This window comes from Cyprinodon tularosa, unplaced genomic scaffold (genome assembly GCF_016077235.1).
Source record: "Cyprinodon tularosa strain WSP-4 unplaced genomic scaffold, ASM1607723v1 ctg539, whole genome shotgun sequence".
Classification (NCBI taxonomy): Eukaryota; Metazoa; Chordata; class Actinopteri; order Cyprinodontiformes; family Cyprinodontidae; genus Cyprinodon; species Cyprinodon tularosa.
Genome location: NW_024039273.1, coordinates 814284 through 838343, shown reverse-complemented (window position 1 = coordinate 838343; position 24060 = coordinate 814284). Strand labels below are relative to the sequence as shown.

General features: G+C 39.9%; 1 protein-coding gene across 3 annotated transcripts in view; it reads left to right on the top strand.

Annotated features, from left to right (window-relative positions):
- The window catches only part of sgsm2 (small G protein signaling modulator 2), a 149250-nt gene that overhangs the window by 111642 nt on the left and 13548 nt on the right, over positions 1–24060 (top strand). For all 3 annotated transcript variants that reach the window (XM_038304626.1, XM_038304627.1, XM_038304628.1), the window contains 5 exons: positions 13518–13692; positions 15049–15113; positions 20926–21071; positions 22709–22837; positions 22921–23103. In XM_038304626.1, the coding sequence (XP_038160554.1) occupies positions 13518–13692; positions 15049–15113; positions 20926–21071; positions 22709–22837; positions 22921–23103 (698 nt within the window). The remainder of the gene's footprint in view (positions 1–13517; positions 13693–15048; positions 15114–20925; positions 21072–22708; positions 22838–22920; positions 23104–24060) is intronic.

Sequence of the window (24060 nt, the reverse complement as noted above, 5' to 3'; positions counted from 1 at the left end):
AAGGCTGCCCACACCTTGGGTCTTATTTGGTTGAATGGTATCTTGTCATACTGGTGTGAGGTCATGACCCTTGGAAGCTGGGCTTCGTCAAACACCTCTCTGGCTGCTGAGTGTCCTGCTGTTTTAATTAGCAGCGCCTTGATGTCTCCAGCTGCCAGATTGATGCCTCCAGTGATTTCTTCCAGCTTTTCTATCCATCTGTCAGCACCATCTGCCAATGGGGTCAGCCTTCCAGCCAGGTTTATCATGTCCATAAATGACCATGGCACGTATCTGTCATCATGAGGTCCTTTAGACGGCAAGGGAGCCATATAGGTCCCTCCTTGATCTTGTTCCATCTTCTGCTGTCGCATTTTGGACCTGGTCAGCATTTGGCTAGGGCCGCTTTTTACTATCTGTAGCCCCACGTCACACTCAGCTGTGAGTGGCTTCCTTTCTTTTGCTGCTAGCCTGCTTTCCTCCTTGAACCCCTCATGGAATGAGTTTGTAGTTGGCAGTATGTCTGAGCCTTCACTGTCCTCCCATTCGGACACATCACCTCCCTCTTCCTCATATTCCATGTCTTTTCCCCCTCTCCTTCCTGCCTCTTCGATCAGAGACAAAGTCCGTGGGCTTGGCAGGTCTGGGTAATCAGTTTTGGCCTCTATTATAAGCTGCTCCGCTTCCATTCTCTTCAATTTTTCCAATTCTTCATCTCGTCTTTTCTTCTCTTTTTGTTTTTCAATTGTCTCTTTAAAATTTTTTAATCGTCTATTTTGTGCTTTCTCTTCCTTCTCTTGCTCCTTGAGTCGTACAAATGTTTCCGTTAGTTGCACCAAGTCCTGGTTTATCTCTTTTGCCAGTGATTCAGTTTCTTCCAAAAATAACTCTATCTTGGGATCTGTGTGGCCTTTGTATGTTGACTTGGTCCTAGGCTCTGAGCGGCAGGTGGGGCCTCTTGGGTATGGTAAATGTCTGCGACGTACAGGGGGTAGGGAACGGCTAAGGGTAGATTTTCTCCTTACTTCTGGGGTTTTATCCCATCCGTCATAGTCACCGCTGTAATCATACTCTCCCTGCTGTGTGCTACTCATTTCTTTTCCTGTTTCTTCCTCTTCTTCTAAAACTAATTTAAGTTGCCCTGTAATCTTTCCCTTTCTGCCTGACTCTATCACAACTGGGTACTGACCTGCTGCGCTAGGGTGATAAGGTGGTGGCTTATGATCAATGTAATCAGGGGCCGTTGAGCTCTTTTGGTGTTCTACTTTGAAATATTGCAGGATGTCTCTCTGTTCAGCATGCCTCTGTTTTTTATGCAAAAGCATCCGGTCCCGTTTTTTATCTTTATTTCTCAATCTTTCTTCAACTTCATCACAGCATGAAGGATCAAACCTGCCTTCTTTAGGCCAACGATTTTTTCCAGATGTCATCTTATGCCATTTGGTAATGCATTTTTGAATTTTGCCTTTATTGGATGGGTGTGTCAATATTACCCATTTGGCTGGCGTCAGCCCGTCAGACTGTTGTTTGCTCATATTGATTCCCATGGCTACTAGCAGTCACTCAACCGTCAGGTCCGTGCTTATTCACCAGTCTTTGTAATCCTTAGTTAATTTTTATCTTAACTGGTTCTGCTCTCTTCAATACAGATCGTGTTTATTTTCTTTTAGTTTCTTTCTAGTTAATTTACTTCCTAAATTTAGATCTTTTCAATTTTGAGATAAAATCTTTAATAAAACAAATTTGTAATGCTATTTTGCACTTTCACTAATTCTATACTTTATATATTTTACTTTATGTAGACTATAGTTTGTAATAATATATGCTTATAATATCTTTATCTTATAAGGCTTACAATTTCTTCCAATCTTATTTAGGAATTTTGTTAATTTATTTCATTCTCAAAACTCTCTGTTTTTTCAGTTATCAATTTTGTTTCCTTTGATTCCTTTGATTCCTTTTAACTATATTCTGTACTAATTACTTCTATTAATTTATTATTATATCTTTAAGCTTTATCTATATTATAATCTTTATTTATTAATATCACTTTAAGCTTTATCTATATTATAATCTTTATTTATTAATATCACTTTAAGCTTTATCTATATTATAATCTTTATTTATTAATATCACTTTAAGCTTTATCTATATTATAATCTTTATTTATTAATATCACTTTAAGCTTTATCTATATTATAATCTTTATTTATTAATATCACTTTAAGCTTTATCTATATTATAATCTTTATTTATTAATATCACCCACCCCTTACTTCCCCTCAGTTACTCAGCTCTTTCACTCTACACACTAACACAGACACACAAGACAAATGATTATATATATATATTTACAGTGCACTTCTTCTTTCTACGTTTTTCCCTGCTGCCCCGGCTGCACCCAGATAACTGGAAATGCATAGACGTCCTCCGGATGGTCAGCGGTACTATTCTGGCTATCCCTTAGCCTGGCTATCGCTTAGCCTCTCAATACCTTTTCCTCACTGTTTCCCTACAGTGGCACAATACCTTTTCCTCACTGTTTCCCTACAGTGGCACATATTCCAATACCTTAAGACTACTTAAGCCTTCTTGTGGAGCACCCTGACTTCCTTAGTCACTGATACCCTCACGTAACACGCGTACACTATTGGTTCCGGATTTATGGCTTCCACAGACTATATATCAATCTGTCCCTTTACCAATCATCCGCTCAGAACAACCCGTGTTAAGCTTAAATTATTTACAAAATAATTCAAACACAGAACAGTTTAACACAAACATTAATAACACTTAAAACATACATTCATATATACATATATACATACCTGGACCCTTCCTCAGCTTAATCTGCCTTTATATACTCTTATATAAATTGTTATCAAATTTGGAAATTACTTTATTAAATTTGGAAAACTAAGTTCTTTTAGGAGAGCTTTGTGACGTCTGACCCCCACAAGCAGCAGTCGGAGGCTGGTTCCCCACTAATTTAGAAAATTATAACGAATTGGCTCACCTTCAAATGGTGAATTATGGGCCCTTGGGGTTTCACGCTCTCCAGCTGGTGCCTGCAGATCGTCCGACGTCCCCTTTTTGCTTTCCTCCTGGCTGGCTCCGCCAATTTTGTCGTCCTATAATTCTCTTCTTGAAGACTTAAAATTGAAGCTAAGTTTTATAAAAATTCAAAGTTCTTAAAAAGCAGAAAAAGTCTCAAACAAAGATCAAAAAATTCAGACAGAGGGCAGCTGAGTCCGGGTCCAGTGTTTATTGCTAAACACTACACATTTACACAGAGCTGGTGAGCCGAAGCTGACAAATGGTGAAACCAGCTCCCTTTTATACATTTCTTATCGGTGGAAAAACCCCCTTCAGAACATATTTCAGTCATTGGTAAAGGTCACATTGATATTTATCTGCAAAACACGTTGACATTCATAGACACATCTCATTCTTGTGAGAGCACTCTCTCAGGCCATGAAAACATCTGGTGCATTCAAATCAGAAACTTATGACGGTTTAGTCAAAAACATGTCAGCCCTTGCTTCAAACCATGTCAATCTACCATACTGCTCCCCCTTCGTCTCATCACCCTTTATGGGACCATTACTGCTCCGTGTGCTTTGAAAATAACAACTCCTTTGTATGGCCAGATTTTTGCTGAGCTGGACTACCTTGAGATGTCAAATATTTCATTTTTATTGTGGGTGCTTTCTTATCACTAAGGGGCCTTAACCCTGCGTTGTCCTGTAGATCTCACTCCCAGCTGCAGCTGATACACACACTCACTCTGCTTCTCTCCTCTTTGGCCCCGAATTGCTCTTATAACAGTTTTTGGGAAAACAACTTTAAACTTATAAAACATTAACTTTATTTTATCTTATGATTAGTACAGATTAATACACAACAGTGCCCCTGAATTAGCCCTCAGCTGTAAAAAGGTTGGTGACCGCTGATCTAAATCAATAACTGCACAGAACAAGCCAAACATAAACAGAGAAAATCCGGATCATTGAGAGGAGGTGAAAAGTTTCTGGGACTCAAAGCAGTTAGTTGGTAGTTAGAAGGTTGGAGATGGAGGGAAAACAGGAGCATCTGGTTATTAGTTCTGGTCTTAATAATGAAAAATAACTAAAGGTGTTAATTAGTAAATGGATAGTCATTTAATGAATATATGAATAAGTTAGAAAATGTAATTAAATTTGATAGATAAAAGGGACAGTAGGAGGATTTAGTTTATTCAATTAAGAATCAAATATAAAAAGATAGAGGATATTGGGTAATTATATCCATCCATCCATCCATTATCTGACACGCTTGTCCCAATTGGGGTCGCGAGGGGTGCTGGTGCCTATCTCCAGCTGTCAATGGGCGAGAGGCGGGGTCCACCCTGGACAGGTCTGGGTAATTATATTTTGGATATAAAGTAAAGTTGATTAGAATACTGTCACTTTGTTCCACAATCAATACTGTTAGGGTTAGGGTTATATAATGCACTTTCAAATTGTTTGCTAACCTCCATTAAACATCAGAAAGAAGAAGAAGACTGATGAAGAGGAGGTACGTGGAAGGTCATCCTACCTGCTTTTGGTGTCCTCAAGGAAAGACCTGTCAGACGTGAGCGTGACGAGTTCTCTGACCGGGTTCCAGAGCAGATGTTGACCAACTAGAGCATATAAAAAAACAAATCTCCTCCTCAATGTGAAGAAGAATAAGGATCCTCTGCACCCCCTGCAGCTCAGAGGAGCAGCTGTGGAGGTGTTCTCCAGCTACAGGTACCTGGGTCTGCATTTCTCCAGTGGATTCACCTCTCGGAGTGCTAACACTTCCTGTCTGGTCAGGGGAAGCCATCAGCATCTCTAATTCCTCAGGATGCTCAGTGCTGAGGAGCTTCCGTGGCTTCATGGTGGAGAGCCTCACTATATGGCAGCTGCTCTGCTGTTGAGAGGATAGCTCAGCAGTGGCCTGCAGAGCCCCTCCCTCCACCTCTGACCTTTAACATCTAGATGCAGGGTGGGGGTGCTATGCATCCAAAAACTGCACCCATCCTCTTCTCAGAAACAATTTCTAACCTGCAGCTGTTACACTGCTGAACGTAAATCAGCTTCATCTGTTTTTCTTAAATAGGCTTCTTGTTGTGGGACCTTAATCCAAATTATGTACCACAAACACGCAAATGTGAACTGGTGTAACAACGGAAAAATGACAATAGTCGATTGACAAGATTAACACGACAGAAGATTGTTCACAACACTGTTAAGTCAGAGTGCATATTTTATTGATATAACACATTTTAGCTCTTCGCTAGATAATATAGCCCTCAAAAGATGAAGGTTTCATGAGAGGTTTATAGCTCTGCGAAGTTTTAGAATATCAAACATCTTTTTAAAGCTTCAGAAAACTTTGACAATCCAGCAGCATGTACACTAATAGAGAGAGAGAGAGACGGAAACTGGGGCAGGTAGGGGTAGCATCCCGAGCAGCAGCTCCCACAAGGGAGCACCCTAACAATGCTACGAAGAACCCTAAAGAGTCATACCCCCGGGGGTGCCCGAGAGTTGGGCTGGATTCTATGGTAACGACGCTTGTAAATGGACAGTCGACTTCGAGTGCAGTCTGCAAATGTGGCACGGTCTGCAAAAATCTGAAAGGTCTGAAGATTCATCAGACCAAGATGCGCTGCTTAAGGAATCCCTTGGAGCAACGCACAGTGCCAGTACCCAGTACGGCATCTGGTGAGACGGAGGAGGATCCAGGCCCGGAGTCACCCCACAGTGCCCAGAGCCTTCGTGCACTACCGGAGACGCCCCAAAGCAGAGCATCAGAACATCGACAGATTTTGTGGCCCGCTGCCAACAAGGAGTCGGAGTGGCATCAGTTTGATGAGGATGTTGATTCAGCCCTGGGAGTAACGGCGAAGGGTGATGTTGACCAGAGGCATAGGACAATGAGCATGTTTATAATCAGCATTGCATCAGACAGGTTTGGCCTCAAGGTACATCATGCCACCAAGACAACAACTGCAGCAATTCCAAACCGGCATGAGAAAAAGATCGCTCAACTCAGACAAGAGCTGAGGGGACTAAGGAACCAGTACAGGAAGGCGAGTGACGACGAGAAGAAGACCTTGGCAGAACTAAGGAGTGTGGTGAGGGAGAGGCTGCTCACCCTCAGCCGGGCAGAGTGGCACAGGAAGAGAGGCAAGGAGAGGGCCCGCAAGCGCAGTTCCTTCATCGCAAACCCATTTGGATTTGCAAAGAAGCTGCTGGGAGAGAAACGCAGTGGTCAGCTCTCATGTCCGAAGGAAGACATCAACCGCCACTTAAGGAACACTTACAGTGACGGCATGAGAGACCAAGACCTTGGCCACTGTGAAGCCCTGATATGCCCACCTGAACCCAGTACTCTTTTTGACACCAGAACACCCACCTTTAAGGAGGTCAAAGAAGTAATCAAAGCGTCAAGAGTGGCATCAGCACAGGGCCCCAGTGGACTCCCATACAAGGTCTTCAAACATTGCCCCCGCCTGCTGGAGCGTATGTGGAAGATCTTCAAAGATATCTGGAAAAGAGGGAAGGTGCCCCAGATGTGGAAGCATGCAGAGGGAGTATGGATTCCCAAAGAGGAGAACGCGAAGAACATCGAGCAGTTCAGATCAATCTCCCTCCTCAACGTGGAGTGTAAGGCCTTCTTCAAGGTAGTTTCCAACCGTCTCATGGGATTTCTGCTAAAGAAAACCTACATCGATACATCTGTGCAAAAGGGGGGTGTGCCAGGAGTGTCGGGGTGTATCGAGCACACTGCTGTAGTGACACAGCTGATCCGGGAGGCGAGAGAGAGCAGGGGCGATTTGGCGGTTCTTTGGCTGGACCTTGCCAATGCTTATGGATCAATTCCGCACAAGTTGGTGGAGTTATCCCTGAGCAGATATCATGTCCCAGAGAAGGTTCAGCATCTCATCCTGGACTTTTATGGAGATTTTAGTCTCAGGGTGTCCTCTGGGGCATCTACATCAGATTGGCACCCCTGGAAAAAAGGAATAATCACTAGCTGCACGATCTCTGTCTCCCTGTTTGCCTTCACAATGAATATGTTGGTGAATTCAGCAGAAGTAGAGTGCTGAGGCCCATTATTCAAATCTGGTACCCAGCAGCCACCAATCCGAGCATTTATGGATGACCTCACGGTAACTACTACATCCATGCCTGGTTGCAGATGGTTGCTGCAAGGCCTGAATAGACTCATCTCTTGGGCAAGGATGAGTTTCAAGCCTGGGAAGTCCAGGTCCCTGGTCTTGTGGAAAGGGAAGGTGACGGATCGCTTCCGCTTCAGCCTGGGAAATACCACTATTCTGTCCGTGTCTGAAAAACCAGTGAAGAGCCTTGGAAAGCTTTTCACTGGTGATCTGAAGGCCAGCGCTGCATGACAAGCAACCAGCACCAACCTTAACCAGTGGCTCCTAGCTTTTGACAAGTCTGGACTTCCTGGGAAGTTCAAGGCTTGGATCTATCAGCACAACATCCTGCCCCGTCTCCTCTGGCCTCTGCTGATGTACGAGATCCCACTTACAACTGTGGAGGGCTGCCAGAGGAAAGGGTCTGTTGAACACATCCTAAGCTGCTGCCCACAGGCACTGGAGATGGCACCATGACCAGGTCCTGTGGGCAATAGCAGATACCATCTGCACTGGCATAAACACGAGCAAGAGTCAACCTCTAAACAGGAGCATGATTTCCTTTGTTCGAGCAGGGGAGAAAATGCAACCCTCCAAGAAGACCCAAGGGGGCCAGCTCAGGACAGCAAGGGACTGGCAGCTCTTGGTCGATCTGGGGAGGCAGTTGCGATTCCCGGATTACATCACAGCCACGACACTACGCCCGGATATGGTGCTGTCATCAACTTCCACCAGGCAGGTTGTGCTGCTTAAACTAACTGTTCCTTGGGAGGACAGAATAGAGGAACCCCAGGAGAGGAAGAGGGCTAAATACCCAGAACTCGTGGCTGAGTGCCGGAGGAATGGCTGGAAGGCCCGCTGCGAGCCTATTGAAGTGGGCTGCAGGGGCTTCGCAGGCAGATATCTACACCGTGTCCTTGGACTCCTAGGGATTTGCGGTCTGCAGAGAAGAGGAGCCACCAAAAACATCTTGGAAGCAGCTGAAAAGGCTTCACTGTGGCTCTGGTTGAGGAGGGGGGAGGCGTGGTGTAGTGCCTACCTGGACACAAGTCTGGGAACTGATCACCCCCGGCTGGGTCGCTCGAGTGTGGGTGTATGAATAAGACCAGAAACACCCAGTGATCTCGGGAGAGTCACCGAAGATGTGTCCAGGTTGCACCACTAGTTGTATCATAATTCTATAGGCAGGGAATGTGTATATAATTACAGAAAAGTAATGCCGTGCATTCCAACCCTAAGCCTAAACCCAACTCAAAATCAACTGCTTTTGGTTTGTCTCGTGGTAAAAAGGAATTTTAATATAACACAATGAAATGTGTTTCACATACAAAATAAACACAAATTTTTATGAAAATTCATTAAACTACACAGAGATGTAAAATATTCGCTTGCTCCGGTAACCCTTTTTTAACTAGCCGTTCAGTGGTAGATGCTCAATAAAGAAATTAATCTCAGTAGCTCTGAATTTTCTTTTTTCTAAGTGTGAGTAAAGAAAACGATGAAGATTAAATAGATTGCAAACACACAAAATTAACGCTGTATGAGTAGAAGAAGCAACCATTGCTCACATGAAATAATGCTGCCTGTATGCCCACCGTCTTCCTATAGAATTGACTGCTGTGATAGCCTTAAACGCCCGTTTTATGACAGAGGATCCAGAAGATGTGTCCTGTTAGAAAATGACGGGATTATAAATTGTCTCATAACTTAATATATTTTAAACATCACCCCATTTATCTTGTGAACTGGTGAACATCTGATGGTGGGGTATTCCATCTATCTCATGACAAATAAACAGCAACACGCTTACTAAGAGCAGTTTAGAGACCAGTTAGCTTAGCATGCAGGTCTCTGTTATCTTTTTGCTGCCAGACAATATTGACTTTTTCTCACAGTTTCCTACAAACGCCCCAATTTCCCCTGAAAGCTTCAGGGTTTAAAGCATGAGGATCTGCTGTGTCTATAAAACTGTAAAAAGGGATCATTGCAATGTGTGAGATTCCTGCTTCCTCTGATCTGAAAAACTGCAGACCATTTATGTAACTCAGCCTAATGACGTACGGTGGAGTTATAAAGATAGCTGCCCTACAATCTCAGCCCAGCAGGTGGCGGTAATAAGAAATCCCAATGTTTGTATGTAAGAAAACATAAAGGAAAACGGCAGCTGGCTCATCCTTTTACGTCCTTCCAAAGTCTGTTTGATTTCAGTTAGTTTTTGTCTAAACTGAGCAGACAGAAGATAACACCGTATAAATTATATTTTGGTTTTTGCAGTTACTCATTTCTCACTTTTAGCTGCTGCAAACAGCTAGCAGGTTGTGTTTATGATCAATAGGCTAATGCTACGTTCAGACCGCAAGCAGCAGAGGCAGCTAGTTTACATGCTAAGTCAATGGTTGATGCGCATCAAGGCGCAGCAGAGGTTCCTGCAGCAGCACGCTTTGAGCAGAAGGAGCAGCGCCTCATGAGCTTCTGAGCAACTGAGGCGTGTGGCGTGCTTCAGAACGAGCAGCTGCTGGAGTTGGAAACTTTAGCTGCTGGACGCGCCTCATCAACCAATGAGAGAAGCTGATCTGGGAGCTGGCAGGGAGTCAGACGCAGCACTGCTGATGCAGAGCGCTATGATCACTCCTCGGAAACAGTTTATTAACGCCTAAATTAACTTAAAACGTAGAAACCTGCTGGCAGAATATGTTGGCTTTTATTATCCTGCTGCCTGTAGGGTTGGGAATTGAAAAGATTTTCACGATTCCGATTCCCTTTTCGATTCTATGAAATGATTCAATTCTTTATCGATTCTTTTTTCGATTCCAATTTGGGGGAAAAAGGAGAACAAACAGTTTGATTATCAGAATCAACTTTGTTTACTTAACTATTGCACAATCTTACAAACTCAACAAGATCAAGATGTCCACAGGAAATGTGAAACTGGAGTAACATCTGTGTTTAAATGAAAAATAAATATACAAGAACAAACTTAATAACCAACAATGTCTAATAACAAATGATGGGATAATAACCTATTTTAAATAACAAAAAATACTAATTATAAAACAGTAGTAGGAAAAATTAACTGTTCTTTTGCAGAAAGATGAGCATATCTGCTTTTTCTGGAAGGATACGGGATCTTTCAGGGCTTATGGTGTCTCCAGCCGTGGAGAACACCCTCTCAGATGGGGTGGAGGAAGCCTGCACACAGAGGTAGTTTTCAGCCAGTCAGATAGCAAGGGCAGCGTATCTTGCTTGTTCCACCACCACAGTGTGGCGCTATCCCTGCAGGGGATGGAGGGCAAGCTTTTATAGAGCTGGATTTCCTGATCTACCCTCTGGGCTAAGGAAAGACGGGGCTTTGATTCACAAAGTGACCGCAGCTCGTTGTCTTCCTCCTCGAATAGTTCTTCCAACTTGCGTAACTTGCGTAACTTGCGTAACTTACGCAACTTACGTAAAAAACGTGACGTAAGTCGTGCTCCCCAGAGCCGGCGCTCTAGGCTCTGGTGCTGCGGGAATCGAAAAAAGAATCGTTCAGTGAGCTGCCAAACGATGCCATGGAATCGGAAAATACGGAACCGGTTCTTAACAGGAACCGGTTTTCGATTCCCATCCCTAGCTGCCTGCAGTTTGGATTACCTACATGAAAAATGCTTTCCAGCCGCCGTGAACAGTAAAAAAACGTGAAGAGGCGAGCGGGCCTGAGGCAGCTGCTGCTGGGGATTCCCAGTGACAGCGCAGCGTCGGTATGTGGGGGTCTGAGCGGCTCCCACAGAGAAATAATCTTTGAAGGCAGGATGGTAATCTGGATGAACTGACTGCACAGACCATGTTTTCAGGAGGACCTTCTCACTTCAACATAGATTCTAACTACTTTCTACCCGCTGATCACAGCTAATATAGCTGCCATTGTTCCAGGCAGAGAAAGGATAGATTAGCTCCGCTCACCGTGCATCAGACCCACTTTACCACCGAGCAGCTAGAGCAGCAAAGATGCTTAAGCCGCGCGTCAGAACTGAACTGGTATAAGCATCTAAAATGAAGCAGCACGCGTGTTTTTGCTGCTTCTGCTGCTTATGGTCTGAACCTAGCATTATATTCATTATATCTATCAATGAAAGTGAATGTCTTCCGTTTCTACCTGCTCATCCAGGAGGAGAGAAGGCTGCAGACTCAAAACTGGATGCAAAAGTAAACTTTTAAGAATCTGACTGAATGATCTGATTGGGTAGTCTGTGCATGATGACAAGTGTGAAAGGGAGCTATAGAGATAAACTGAATAGATTTTAATAGAGGGGGAAACACCTCATCCTGCAGAGCCTGAAGCCAACAGGCTCTGTCAGTGTCGAGCTCTGCTGCTCTGAAAACTGAGAAAATTCATTTCAAATTGTGGAAAAAAGGTCATCCATAGTTGTTACCTAGAGACTCCAAATATCAAAGTAATTAATGCTAATCATGCTAATCCAACTCATGGATTAGCATGATCTGTAGTTTTTTCCCCCACCTTCAATCCATTGAGGGCGACCTTTTATAGGCTCCACAACGCACTGTGTGGATGCACGCGCACGACTGGACGCTCTGAAGAACCTTCTGGAAGTTCTTGTCCTGTGACCCGATTGCATGCGCGTGGGCCTTAAAGACCCTGTTTTGCAAAGACTTGTGACTTCTAGTTCGTAAACATGTTGTTATTGCCAAGATTGGTGCATGACTTCCAACCAGCTTGCTCTGTGTTGCTAAGTGGGCATAAGGTCAGAAACAGGACTACATAATGCAGTACAACTGCTTCCTTGTTTGGCAAGCCAGCCAGCATTAGAGACTTTATTATTGCTAAGACTCCTACTTGAACTTCAAGATGTACTGTTTTGTTGCTAAGTAAGTATAGGGCCACGTTGTAGGATATATTCTGATTCTGATTTCTGATATAAGACAATAAAACTGCTACTACAATGCTACGTCAAGAAAACATACAACTTTTAGGGTGGAAGAGTATTTTCCTTTGTCGTACTCTTTAGAGTGGTCTTGGTTTCTTGTATCTGTTGTCAGACAGACTGAACTGGCTGTGGCCGCCATCTTTAAGCCGGGTTGTCCAACCCTCTCCAAACAGCCTCGTGTCTTAGTGACAGACAAGCCTCAGGCTTTCAGCGCCTGTTCACTCACTTAGTTCGGCTCAGAAACTTTGGTTTGTTTGGTTGGATCATGATGACGTTCTTGGAGCATGACTCTGCACTTCTGGGATTCCACAGTAGTGGCCAAATGTTACTGCGGGCTTCTTCGGAGTAACTCCTCTTTCTTCTTCAGTTGTCTCATTTCTCACTGGCTACATGCTTGGCAGTTCTTGCATGGAAATGTGCACCCAAACCATTTTGTTATTGTTTATTTGGAGTTTCTTATAATTTTTTTGGTCAGAGAGAATCTGTATTCTGTAGATCTGTGATGAAACCGTCCTCCCCCCGCCTCTGTTTTTGATTTCTCCAATCCTCTGACCTCCTTGCTTGTCTCTCCTATGTTTGTGCAGTCGTCTGCTGCGATGCTGTTCACTGTAATTCTTCACTACCCCCCCGGCACTCACCCTCCCTCCCCCCTGCCTCCCCTCCACCCCCCTCCATCCCCTCTAAGTCCGGTCCTGTGGGGTTCCGCAGTAGTAGAGAAGTGGAGTCCTCCTGTGAACAGGGTTTCAGTTCTGAGCCCAGCTGTAGATCACATCTAGCTTTAAAATAGACGAAGGGAGGCCAGATGTTGCTCACTCCACCATTTTGTTTTTTGTATTTATTTATTTTTTTTGGGGGGAGGGGTATTGAACGACCAAACACATAACTTCATATTTATGACAGGTCATCAGCTCCAACCTGAAGAATTAAGGTGAAGAGCATAAATTTGATGTGAAATTTTCCTGATTTTTCTTTTGCCTTCCTCTCTGTGTGCCTTTTATTCGAGCCATTTCTTTTGATCTTGAGATGATTTCCTTTGGTGTCTTTTGTCTTTTTTTCCCGGCTTATTGCATCCTGCATGGTCTGACTGTGAGCTTCGTCCCCGCCCTTTCTCCTTACTTCTCCCTCTTCTCGTTCTCCTGAAGCTCTGCTGTCTCCCCCTCCTCACCCTCCCTCTCTGAGTGAACTGGCATGAGATCCCTGCATCCCACTCTTCCTGTCTCCACCACAGCATCGTTCCCATCCTTCCATTTTTGGTTTCCTATCTACACCCCTTCATCTCTTGCTGTCATACGTATCCTAAATACATTGAAAGATGTATTTGTGGTTGAGCTGAGGGACCTAGGTCATAATATGTAAGGACGTTAGGATGAGGTGAGAAAAAACGAGGAAACATTTGATCTCTGAGATGCCTCTCTGTCTTCTCCCTTTCAAACTCTCCGGTGCAGACCATGGGGAGATGTTGGAGATGCAAGGTTTTGGAGGCAGCCCATCGTCGTGGCAACAGACCGATGTAACCAGTCACGAGCTGCTGTGCCAGTCCTGCTCCACAGCTGGAAGCAACACATCGTTCGACTACACAGCCGGCTGCTCCTGCCTGCACCAGCCGTCAGATATTCACACGTACGCATCAGAAGCAGAACCTCAGGGCTTTCCCAGGAGGAACCATGCTGCCATTTTCAGACGTCTTTGGTTTCTTTTAAATATTACATGTTTTACATGTTGCCAAGCAACGGAAAAGGAATTGCATGACATATTTTATGCCTTTTTATAGTAAAAACAAAATATCTGTTGAAGCCCCCGGTCGCTTTCAGACTGGTGATTTGTTGAAGTAGTCCCTCCTCTTTCTCACCCGCCTTCCAACAACATGCAGCCTTTTTTTTCTGCATAAATCTTTAAATCAATCTCATTTAAGGAATCGATTCAATTTATTTTTATAGCACCAATTCACAACACATGTCATGTCAAGGCACTTTACAGTTCACCGGAGCATCACAGATCATCCAGGGTTAGGGTTAATCAGTAAAAAAATAAAAACTATTTTCGTGGCCCTCACTGAGTCTGGGAGCGGCCATTTTTGCCCAAATATAGTAGCCCCTCCCTCCTGCCATCTTCCAGCAGTGACGTCACGGTGCGGTAAGCCTAGCGCCATTCTCCCCGCTTTCCAAGCTAAATCAATGGGAACTACTAGACACATCTGCAATCAACAACAATTATTGAAGATTTCCAGAGGACTTCACCATTGAAATTCACCAGAGCTATAGTGAAACTGACAATGCCCACGTGCATGGCAGCTGGATGCTGGAATACATCGGGTAAAAGTGGAAAAAAGAGTTATTCCACCTTTCTGATTCCTGATCCTCCATGGACGGGTTGGTCGTTGGATCGCCAACTTGAAGAGGGAGGATTTGCCATCGAACTTCTGGCCAGAGAAAAAACCCGTAATATGTAGCCAACATTTGGAAGAAGAATGTTTCCAAGATGACTTGGATAATAGCGCGTTGTGACAAACACCAGATACAGCACTGGGACTTGATCAACAGCCGATACCGCACCGTGACAATGTCACTAACCAGTAGGGGGCAGTAGTGTTCTTTGACAAACATGGATGCCTCCAGTAAAGCACATTCACATGAAAATTACTCTGAAGTTTGAATTCTGAATATGACCAAACTTTTCCTTTAATATTATCATCAGTCTCGACATCTTTGGTGTTTGCAGTGGAAATCTAACTTTTATTTCTAGATGTCATCAGATATTCCGAACTTTCCCTCCAGTGCAAAACTGCAGAATTCACTTTTCTACGAATAAAACAAAACAGAAAAAAATAATTTTGTCCTGAAGAGATTCAGGTTGAGTTTGTTAAACCTGATCCACTGCCTATAAAGAAAAGCTTCTATGTTATCAGAGGGATGACTGTTGCTCTGTGCATATAAAGAGGTTAAACAGTGATGGAGATGATCTGGTTCTGTTCTCTAGTGTTCCACTGAAGATGCTCTGTCAGAACATGAAGCGGCAGATCGTCTCCAGAGCCTTCTATGGATGTAAGTTCTCCCTGTGGTTCCACGGAATCATCTAGAACACTCTGATGATTTTATCTGTCCTCAAAACACAGATCTTAGATATGATTATAAGGGTTTCTATTTCTACAATAAAGTCATGAAATTATGAGAATAAAGTTTTAACATTATGAGAATAAAATCGCAACGAGAATAGTCATAAAATTATGAGAAAAGTCATAAAAACACGAAAATAAAGTCGTAACATTATAAGAATAAAGTAATATAATTACGAGAATAAAGTCTAGAAATTACGAGAATAGTCATAAAAATACAAAAAAAAAATCATAACATTATAACAATAAAGTAATAGAATTACAAGAATAAAGTCATAACATTATTAGAATTAAGTCATAAAATTACCAGAATAAAGTCGTAGCATTATGAGAATAAAGTCATAAAATTAAAAGAATAAAGTCGTAGCATTATGAGAATATATATTTTTGTAGTTTTTTGACTATTCTGATTCGCAAGGAGAATAGTCATAAGACTAGAAGAATAAAGTTGCAACTAGAATAGTCATAAAATTACGAGAATAAAGTCGTAACATTATCAGAATAAAGTCATAAAATTAAAAGAATAAAATTGTAATATTATGAGAATGAAATCGCAACAAGAATGGTCATAAAATTACAACAATAAAGTCGTAACATTATGAGAATAAAGTCGTAAAATTACAAGAATAAAGTCGTAACATTATCAGCATTAAGTCAAAATTACAAGAATAAAGTCGTAACATTATGAGAAAAAAGTCGTAACATTACGAGAATTAAGTCCTAAAATTACGAGAATTAAGTGATAATATTATGACAATAAAGTGATAAAATTACAAGAATAAAGTCGTTACATTATCAACATTAAGTCAAAATTACAAGAATAAAGTCGTAACATTATGAGAAAAAAGTCGTAACATTACGAGAATTAAGTCCTAAAATTACGAGAATTAAGTGATAATATTATGACAATAAAGTGATAAAATTACAAGAATAAAGTCGTTACATTATCAACATTAAGTCAAAATTACAAGAATAAAGTCGTAACATTATGAGAAAAAAGTCGTAACATTACGAAAATTAAGTCCTGAAATTACGAGAATTAAGTGATAATATTATGACAATAAAGTGATAAAATTACAAGAATAAAGTCGTAACATTATCAGCATTAAGTCAAAATTACAAGAATAAAGTCGTAACATTATGAGAAAAAAGTCGTAACATTACGAGAATTAAGTACTACAATTACGAGAATTAAGTGATAATATTATGACAATAAAGTGATGATATTATGACAATAAAGTGATAAAATTACAAGAATAAAGTCATAACATTATCAACATTAAGTCAAAATTACAAGAATAAAGTCGTAACATTATGAGAAAAAAGTCGTAACATTACGAAAATTAAGTCCTAAAATTACGAGAATTAAGTGATAATATTATGACAATAAAGTGATAAAATTACAAGAATAAAGTCGTAACATTATCAGCATTAAGTCAAAATTACAAGAATAAAGTCGTAACATTATGAGAAAAAAGTCGTTACATTACGAGAATTAAGTCCTAAAATTACGAGAATTAAGTGATAATATTATGACAATAAAGTGATAAAATTACAAGAATAAAGTCGTAACATTATCAGCATTAAGTCAAAATTACAAGAATAAAGTCGTAACATTATGAGAAAAAAGTTGTAACATTACGAAAATTAAGTCCTAAAATTACGAGAATTAAGTGATAATATTATGACAATAAAGTGATAAAATTACGAGAATAAAGTTGTAACATTATGAGAATAAAATCGCAACAAGAATAGTGATACAATTACGACAAAAAAGTCATAAGATTATAAGAATGAAGTAATAAAATATTGAGAATAGTCAAAAATTACGAAAATAAAGTTGTATAAGAATAAATAAGAAAATTAGGAGAATAAAGTCGTAATAAGAGAATGAAGTTGTAACATTACAAGAATAAAGTCATAACATTATGAGAATACATTCGTAAAGTTATGAGAATAAAGTCGTAAAATTACAGTTGTGAAAATACGAGAATAGTCATAAAAATACAAAAAATTAAATTCTAACATTATAAGAATAAAGTAATAAATTTACAAGAATAAAGTCATAACATTATGAGAAATAAGTCATAAAATTACCAGAATAAAGTCGTAGCATTAAAGTCTAGAAATTACGAGAATAGTCATAAAAATACAAAAAAAAAATCATAACATTATAACAATAAAGTAATAGAATTACAAGAATAAAGTCATAACATTATTAGAATTAAGTCATAAAATTACCAGAATAAAGTCGTAGCATTATGAGAATGAAGTCATAAAATTAAAAGAATAAAGTCGTAGCATTATGAGAATATATATTTTTGTAGTTTTTTGACTATTCTGATTCGCAAGGAGAATAGTCATAAGACTAGAAGAATAAAGTTGCAACTAGAATAGTCATAAAATTACGAGAATAAAGTCGTAACATTATCAGAATAAAGTCATAAAATTAAAAGAATAAAATTGTAATATTATGAGAATGAAATCGCAACAAGAATGGTCATAAAATTACAACAATAAAGTCGTAACATTATGAGAATAAAGTCGTAAAATTACAAGAATAAAGTCGTAACATTATCAGCATTAAGTCAAAATTACGAGAATAAAGTCGGAACATTACGCGAATAAAGTCGTAACACTATGATAATAAAGTCGTAAAATTACAAGAATAAAGTCGTAACATTATCAGCATTAAGTCAAAATTACAAGAATAAAGTCGTAACATTATGAGAAAAAAGTCGTAACATTACGAGAATTAAGTCCTAAAATTACGAGAATTAAGTGATAATATTATGACAATAAAGTGATAAAATTACAAGAATAAAGTCGTTACATTATCAACATTAAGTCAAAATTACAAGAATAAAGTCGTAACATTATGAGAAAAAAGTCGTAACATTACGAGAATTAAGTCGTTACATTACGAGAATTAAGTGATAATATTATGACAATAAAGTGATAAAATTACAAGAATAAAGTCGTTACATTATCAACATTAAGTCAAAATTACAAGAATAAAGTCGTAACATTATGAGAAAAAAGTCGTAACATTACGAAAATTAAGTCCTGAAATTACGAGAATTAAGTGATAATATTATGACAATAAAGTGATAAAATTACAAGAATAAAGTCGTAACATTATCAGCATTAAGTCAAAATTACAAGAATAAAGTCGTAACATTATGAGAATAAAGTCGGAACATTACGCGAATAAAGTCGTAACACTATGATAATAAAGTCGTAAAATTACAAGAATAAAGTCGTAACATTATCAGCATTAAGTCAAAATTACAAGAATAAAGTCGTAACATTATGAGAAAAAAGTCGTAACATTACGAGAATTAAGTCCTAAAATTACGAGAATTAAGTGATAATATTATGACAATAAAGTGATAAAATTACAAGAATAAAGTCGTTACATTATCAACATTAAGTCAAAATTACAAGAATAAAGTCGTAACATTATGAGAAAAAAGTCGTAACATTACGAGAATTAAGTCGTTACATTACGAGAATTAAGTGATAATATTATGACAATAAAGTGATAAAATTACAAGAATAAAGTCGTTACATTATCAACATTAAGTCAAAATTACAAGAATAAAGTCGTAACATTATGAGAAAAAAGTCGTAACATTACGAAAATTAAGTCCTGAAATTACGAGAATTAAGTGATAATATTATGACAATAAAGTGATAAAATTACAAGAATAAAGTCGTAACATTATCAGCATTAAGTCAAAATTACAAGAATAAAGTCGTAACATTATGAGAAAAAAGTCGTAACATTACGAGAATTAAGTCCTACAATTACGAGAATTAAGTGATAATATTATGACAATAAAGTGATAATATTATGACAATAAAGTGATAAAATTACAAGAATAAAGTCGTAACATTATCAACATTAAGTCAAAATTACAAGAATAAAGTCGTAACATTATGAGAAAAAAGTCGTAACATTACGAAAATTAAGTCCTAAAATTACGAGAATTAAGTGATAATATTATGACAATAAAGTGATAAAATTACAAGAATAAAGTCGTAACATTATCAGCATTAAGTCAAAATTACAAGAATAAAGTCGTAACATTATGAGAAAAAAGTCGTTACATTACGAGAATTAAGTCCTAAAATTACGAGAATTAAGTGATAATATTATGACAATAAAGTGATAAAATTACAAGAATAAAGTCGTAACATTATCAGCATTAAGTCAAAATTACAAGAATAAAGTCGTAACATTATGAGAAAAAAGTCGTAACATTACGAAAATTAAGTCCTAAAATTACGAGAATTAAGTGATAATATTATGACAATAAAGTGATAAAATTACGAGAATAAAGTTGTAACATTATGAGAATAAAATCGCAACAAGAATAGTGATACAATTACGACAAAAAAGTCATAAGATTATAAGAATGAAGTAATAAAATATTGAGAATAGTCAAAAATTACGAAAATAAAGTTGTATAAGAATAAATAAGAAAATTAGGAGAATAAAGTCGTAATAAGAGAATGAAGTTGTAACATTACAAGAATAAAGTCATAACATTATGAGAATACATTCGTAAAGTTATGAGAATAAAGTCGTAAAATTACAGTTGTGAAAATACGAGAATAGTCATAAAAATACAAAAAATAAAATTCTAACATTATAAGAATAAAGTAATAAATTTACAAGAATAAAGTCATAACATTATGAGAAATAAGTCATAAAATTACCAGAATAAAGTCATAACGTTATGAGAATAAAGTCGTAACATTACGAGAATAAAGTGATACTTTAATGAGAATATATATTCTAGTTGCAACTTTATTCTTGTAGTTTTATGACTATTCTCATTCGCAATGAGAATAGTCATAAAACTACAAGAATAAAGTCGCAACTAGAATAGAAATAAAATTATAAGAATAAAGTCGTAACATTACAAGAATAAATTTGTAACATTACGAGATTAAAGTCATCAAATTACGAGAATGAAGTCATAACATTATGAGAATAAAGTTGTAAAATTACGGGAATAAAGTCTTAAAAACAAGAATAAAGTCATAACATTATGAGAATGAAGTCATGAAATTACGGGAATAAAGGTGTAACATTATGAGAATAAGGTCGCAATGAGAATAGTCATGTAATTTCGACAATAAAGTCGTAATATTATAAGAATAACGTAATAAAATGACTATAATAAAGTCTTAAAATTACGAGAATATAGTGTTAATGTTATGAGAATAAAGTCGCAATGAGAATAGTCATAAAATTACGAGAATAAAGTCGTAAAATTACACAGAAAGATATCTGTTTTTACAGATTTTGACTCAAATTTTTCCTTTAAGAATCCAAACTTTGGATCGCAGGAAATACCTGAGCAGCATTAAAATAACTTGACTTGTAGCATTTCTGACTCTTTCTGCTGCTTCAGAGCAGAACATGAAAAGTTTTTAATAGTTCAGAGTGAGGACTCCTGCATCACAGAGAAGATCTTTGGCAATGTCTCCAAATCCATGAAGACAGGATGAGCTGATATAAAGATTTAGGCTAATATTGATACCTGGTATTTATATTATTGGGAATAACCAATAACTGGTTAATTAGCTGCAACTGATTTATGGATTCGGACTCATTTCATTTCATTTTCACCACCAACCTAAAGATTTCCTTCATTCTTGGTTTGTCTCTAACTTCCTGCCTCCTGAGCTCAGCTGGGTGCTTTGTCCATGTCTCGTTTGTCCATCAGGGCTAGCATACTGTCGACACCTGTCCACCGTGCGGACTCACCTGTCAGCTCTGGTCAACCACAACATCGTCCCCCCCGACAGACCATGTGAGGCGTCAGGAGGGCTCAGCAAAGAGGTGTGGAGCAAGTACCAGAAGGACTGCAAGGTGGGTGCAGACTGTCAACCTGCAGGCTGCTGCAGGAAGCCCGGCATCAATGCAGGGATGTAAATCTGTCCCCCAGTCGCTGCAGCTCTCTATCACAGGGTGGATTTAAGACCCCCACACCGCTGCCCGGTGAACCTGAGCTCAGTGGGATGAGCTGAGCTGTGCCGCTTATCTCTGTGGGGAAATAAGGACTCCGCCTCTGCTAGACGTGAGAGTTTGTTGAAGCCCAAATGCAACATATGAGTCGCCTCTGCACTGGGAGGTTCCTGCGCCTCCACCATCAGCTCCTCACCCCAACGTTTAGCTTCTCTGAAACATGAGAGGATGCAGCAGTTGGGTTTCTGTTCGGAGCTCCGCTCTGGAAAAAAATATAAAGCTAGATAAGTCTTTTTTTCTTAAAATAAGTGCATTTGTTCTTGGATTGAGGAGGTAAAAGACACATTTTGCCAACAAGACAATTTATATTTAAAATAAGAAAACACATTTGTATCATCTTATTTCAAGTGAGCTCATTTACCTACTCAGATTAAGGGTAAATACAGTTAATTTGAGATTTTTTAAACTTATTTCTAGATTGTTTTTCCAGTGCGTGACAAAAGCTAGCCTGGTTTACAGAACTTTTTCACAATCTGCATTCCACTTATCGACTCCTTCCTTTACTTCTGACCTAAGAACTGTCAGCCTGAGAAACGTTTCACATCTCCCAGCAACCAGTCCAGCTGTGGCAGGATCCAGTTTGATGCAGCAATAACTGGCATGCAGAGCATGGATTAGTTGCTGCAAAGCTTGGTGAGATGTTAGTCTGCCTGCCAGCACAGTGTGGCATGTAACATGGCGTCCACGGCCCACCAGAAACCCTCCCTGGGATATTCCAGACCTTTGCTGGTCTGGCTGGTTTTCCTTATCTTGTTTCTTTCAGGTTGGTTTTAGCTGAGTGTGAAGCAGCCTTTAGGCCGCAGCAGTCATCAGGAGTTACCAACAGAAAGCATTTTGGTTTTTATGTTTAGCAGTGAGAAAGAGGCAAGTCTTTAATTCGATGGTTGATGCTTCTGCATCAGAGATGCGTGGGAGGAAAGGTCGCTTGCTAACGACGGCTTCTTTCATGTGTGAAACAATTAAAAATGTTTTCCAAAAATAGCTCCTGAGCAACTGGAAGCTGAACAGCAGCGTCTGTGTCCACAGCAGTGGGTGTTGTGAAAACACTGATTCATTCTCTGAGCCTTTTGGTTGCTGAAGGAGCCAGAAGCATCTAACCTTCCCAACGTTCTAATTAAGCTTCACTCCCTTCTTTGCTCAACATGTTTCTTCTTCTCCCATCCTCACCTCTGATGCAGTCAGGCCAACCGTAGGCGTCCTCCACTGTAATGAAAATGTAATGAGATTTAGTGAACTGGAGTCTCATTAGTGAGAGCAGTGTGATACCATCACAGCCATTAAGGCAGCGGCTGTAATCATTCATCAGCTCCAACATTCTCATCATCACTGATTTACTCCCTGTTCATATCTGCTTCCTTTATCTTCAGCATTCATCTGCGTCTTCTTTTCCATCGCTCTTCCTCTCCCTCTGTTACGGACGCGCTGCCGTCTCTCTGTAGGCTTCCTCTCCTCATGCAGATCCTTTCTATTTGTGTCTCTAGAACTACAAGGAGCTGGAGCTGCTCAGGCTGGTCTATTATGGGGGAGTGCAGCACGAGATCAGGAAGGAGGTTTGGCCCTTCCTGCTGGGACACTATAAGTTTGGGATGAGCAAGAAGGACATGAGCCAGGTATGGCACGCAACTGTCCGCTTAGTTACCGCCTCGTTTTGCCATTTGCCACCTGATCTCTTTTCTTTTTTTTGCTCATGGAGATTGATGCCAAGATCCAGGAGCGCTACCAGCAGGTGATGCGGGAGTGGAAGGCCTGTGAGGTCATCGTTAAGCAGAGGGAGAAGGAGATGCAGTCGGCCATCTTTGCTAAGCTGTCGTCTGGCAGCAGCATAGACAGCCACGTCCTACGGCTCGCTCACAGAGACTCCACACTCAGCAATGAGGTGAAAAGGAGACTTTAGGAAACAAGCTGCCTCATTTTTCATCATTATATATTCAGATATTTGATGAGATGCCCAATTAGCTTTTCCTCCACTTCCAGTTCAGTCCCTTCCCTTCATCTTGTCCTGATTAATCGTTCAGGGCTGTGGGGGGGCTGGTGCATACCTGCGGCAGGAAAGCCGGGGTACACCCCTGACAGGTCACCAGTCCGTCACAGGGCAACACAGATGCACAACCATGCACACACAAACTCACACCTGTAGAGGATTTAGGGAAGCCAACTGTTTTTGGACTGTGGGAGGAAGCTGGAGTACCCAGAGAGAACCCACACATGCTCAGGGAGAACATGCAAATTCCATGCAGAAAAAAGCTGGGCTGGGGATCAAACCCAGCTGCAAGGCGACAGAGCTACTAACTATAGCACCGATTCTCAAAACGTCACTTTATGGAGAAAATGCAGTAGGATCAAACAGTCAGATTCCCATACTGCAGAATAGAGATAGAATGAAGCAGAATGATGAAAAGTGGTCTCCATGTCCTCCAGCGGTCTAAGCCTATAGCAGCATAACTATAGGGATAGCTCAGCGCCCTCATTGGTTTTAGGTCAGGAGTAGTTTTTGCTGGGATGCTATCTGTGCCCCAGTCTGTCTGTCTCCTGCAGGGCTTCATATCTACTGCTCCTGTTCATGCTATGGCCTCCTGGCTGAGTTCTTGATGGAGGCCTAAAGCCTCACAGGCATTCCCACACTGACTAAGTTCTGTTTCAAACTGTTTTATTTAGGAAATATAGATGAAAATTCAATTCTATGATAAAGGCATTGTTGTTGGTATTTATTAAATTGAGAAAGCTGAACAGAAACTCCGTGTACAATCAAAAGTGGGTCCAATTCTGTATTAAACATATCTGATAAAATTTGGAATATGCTAGACCAAAATGGGGTTAAGCCTATGAATAACTT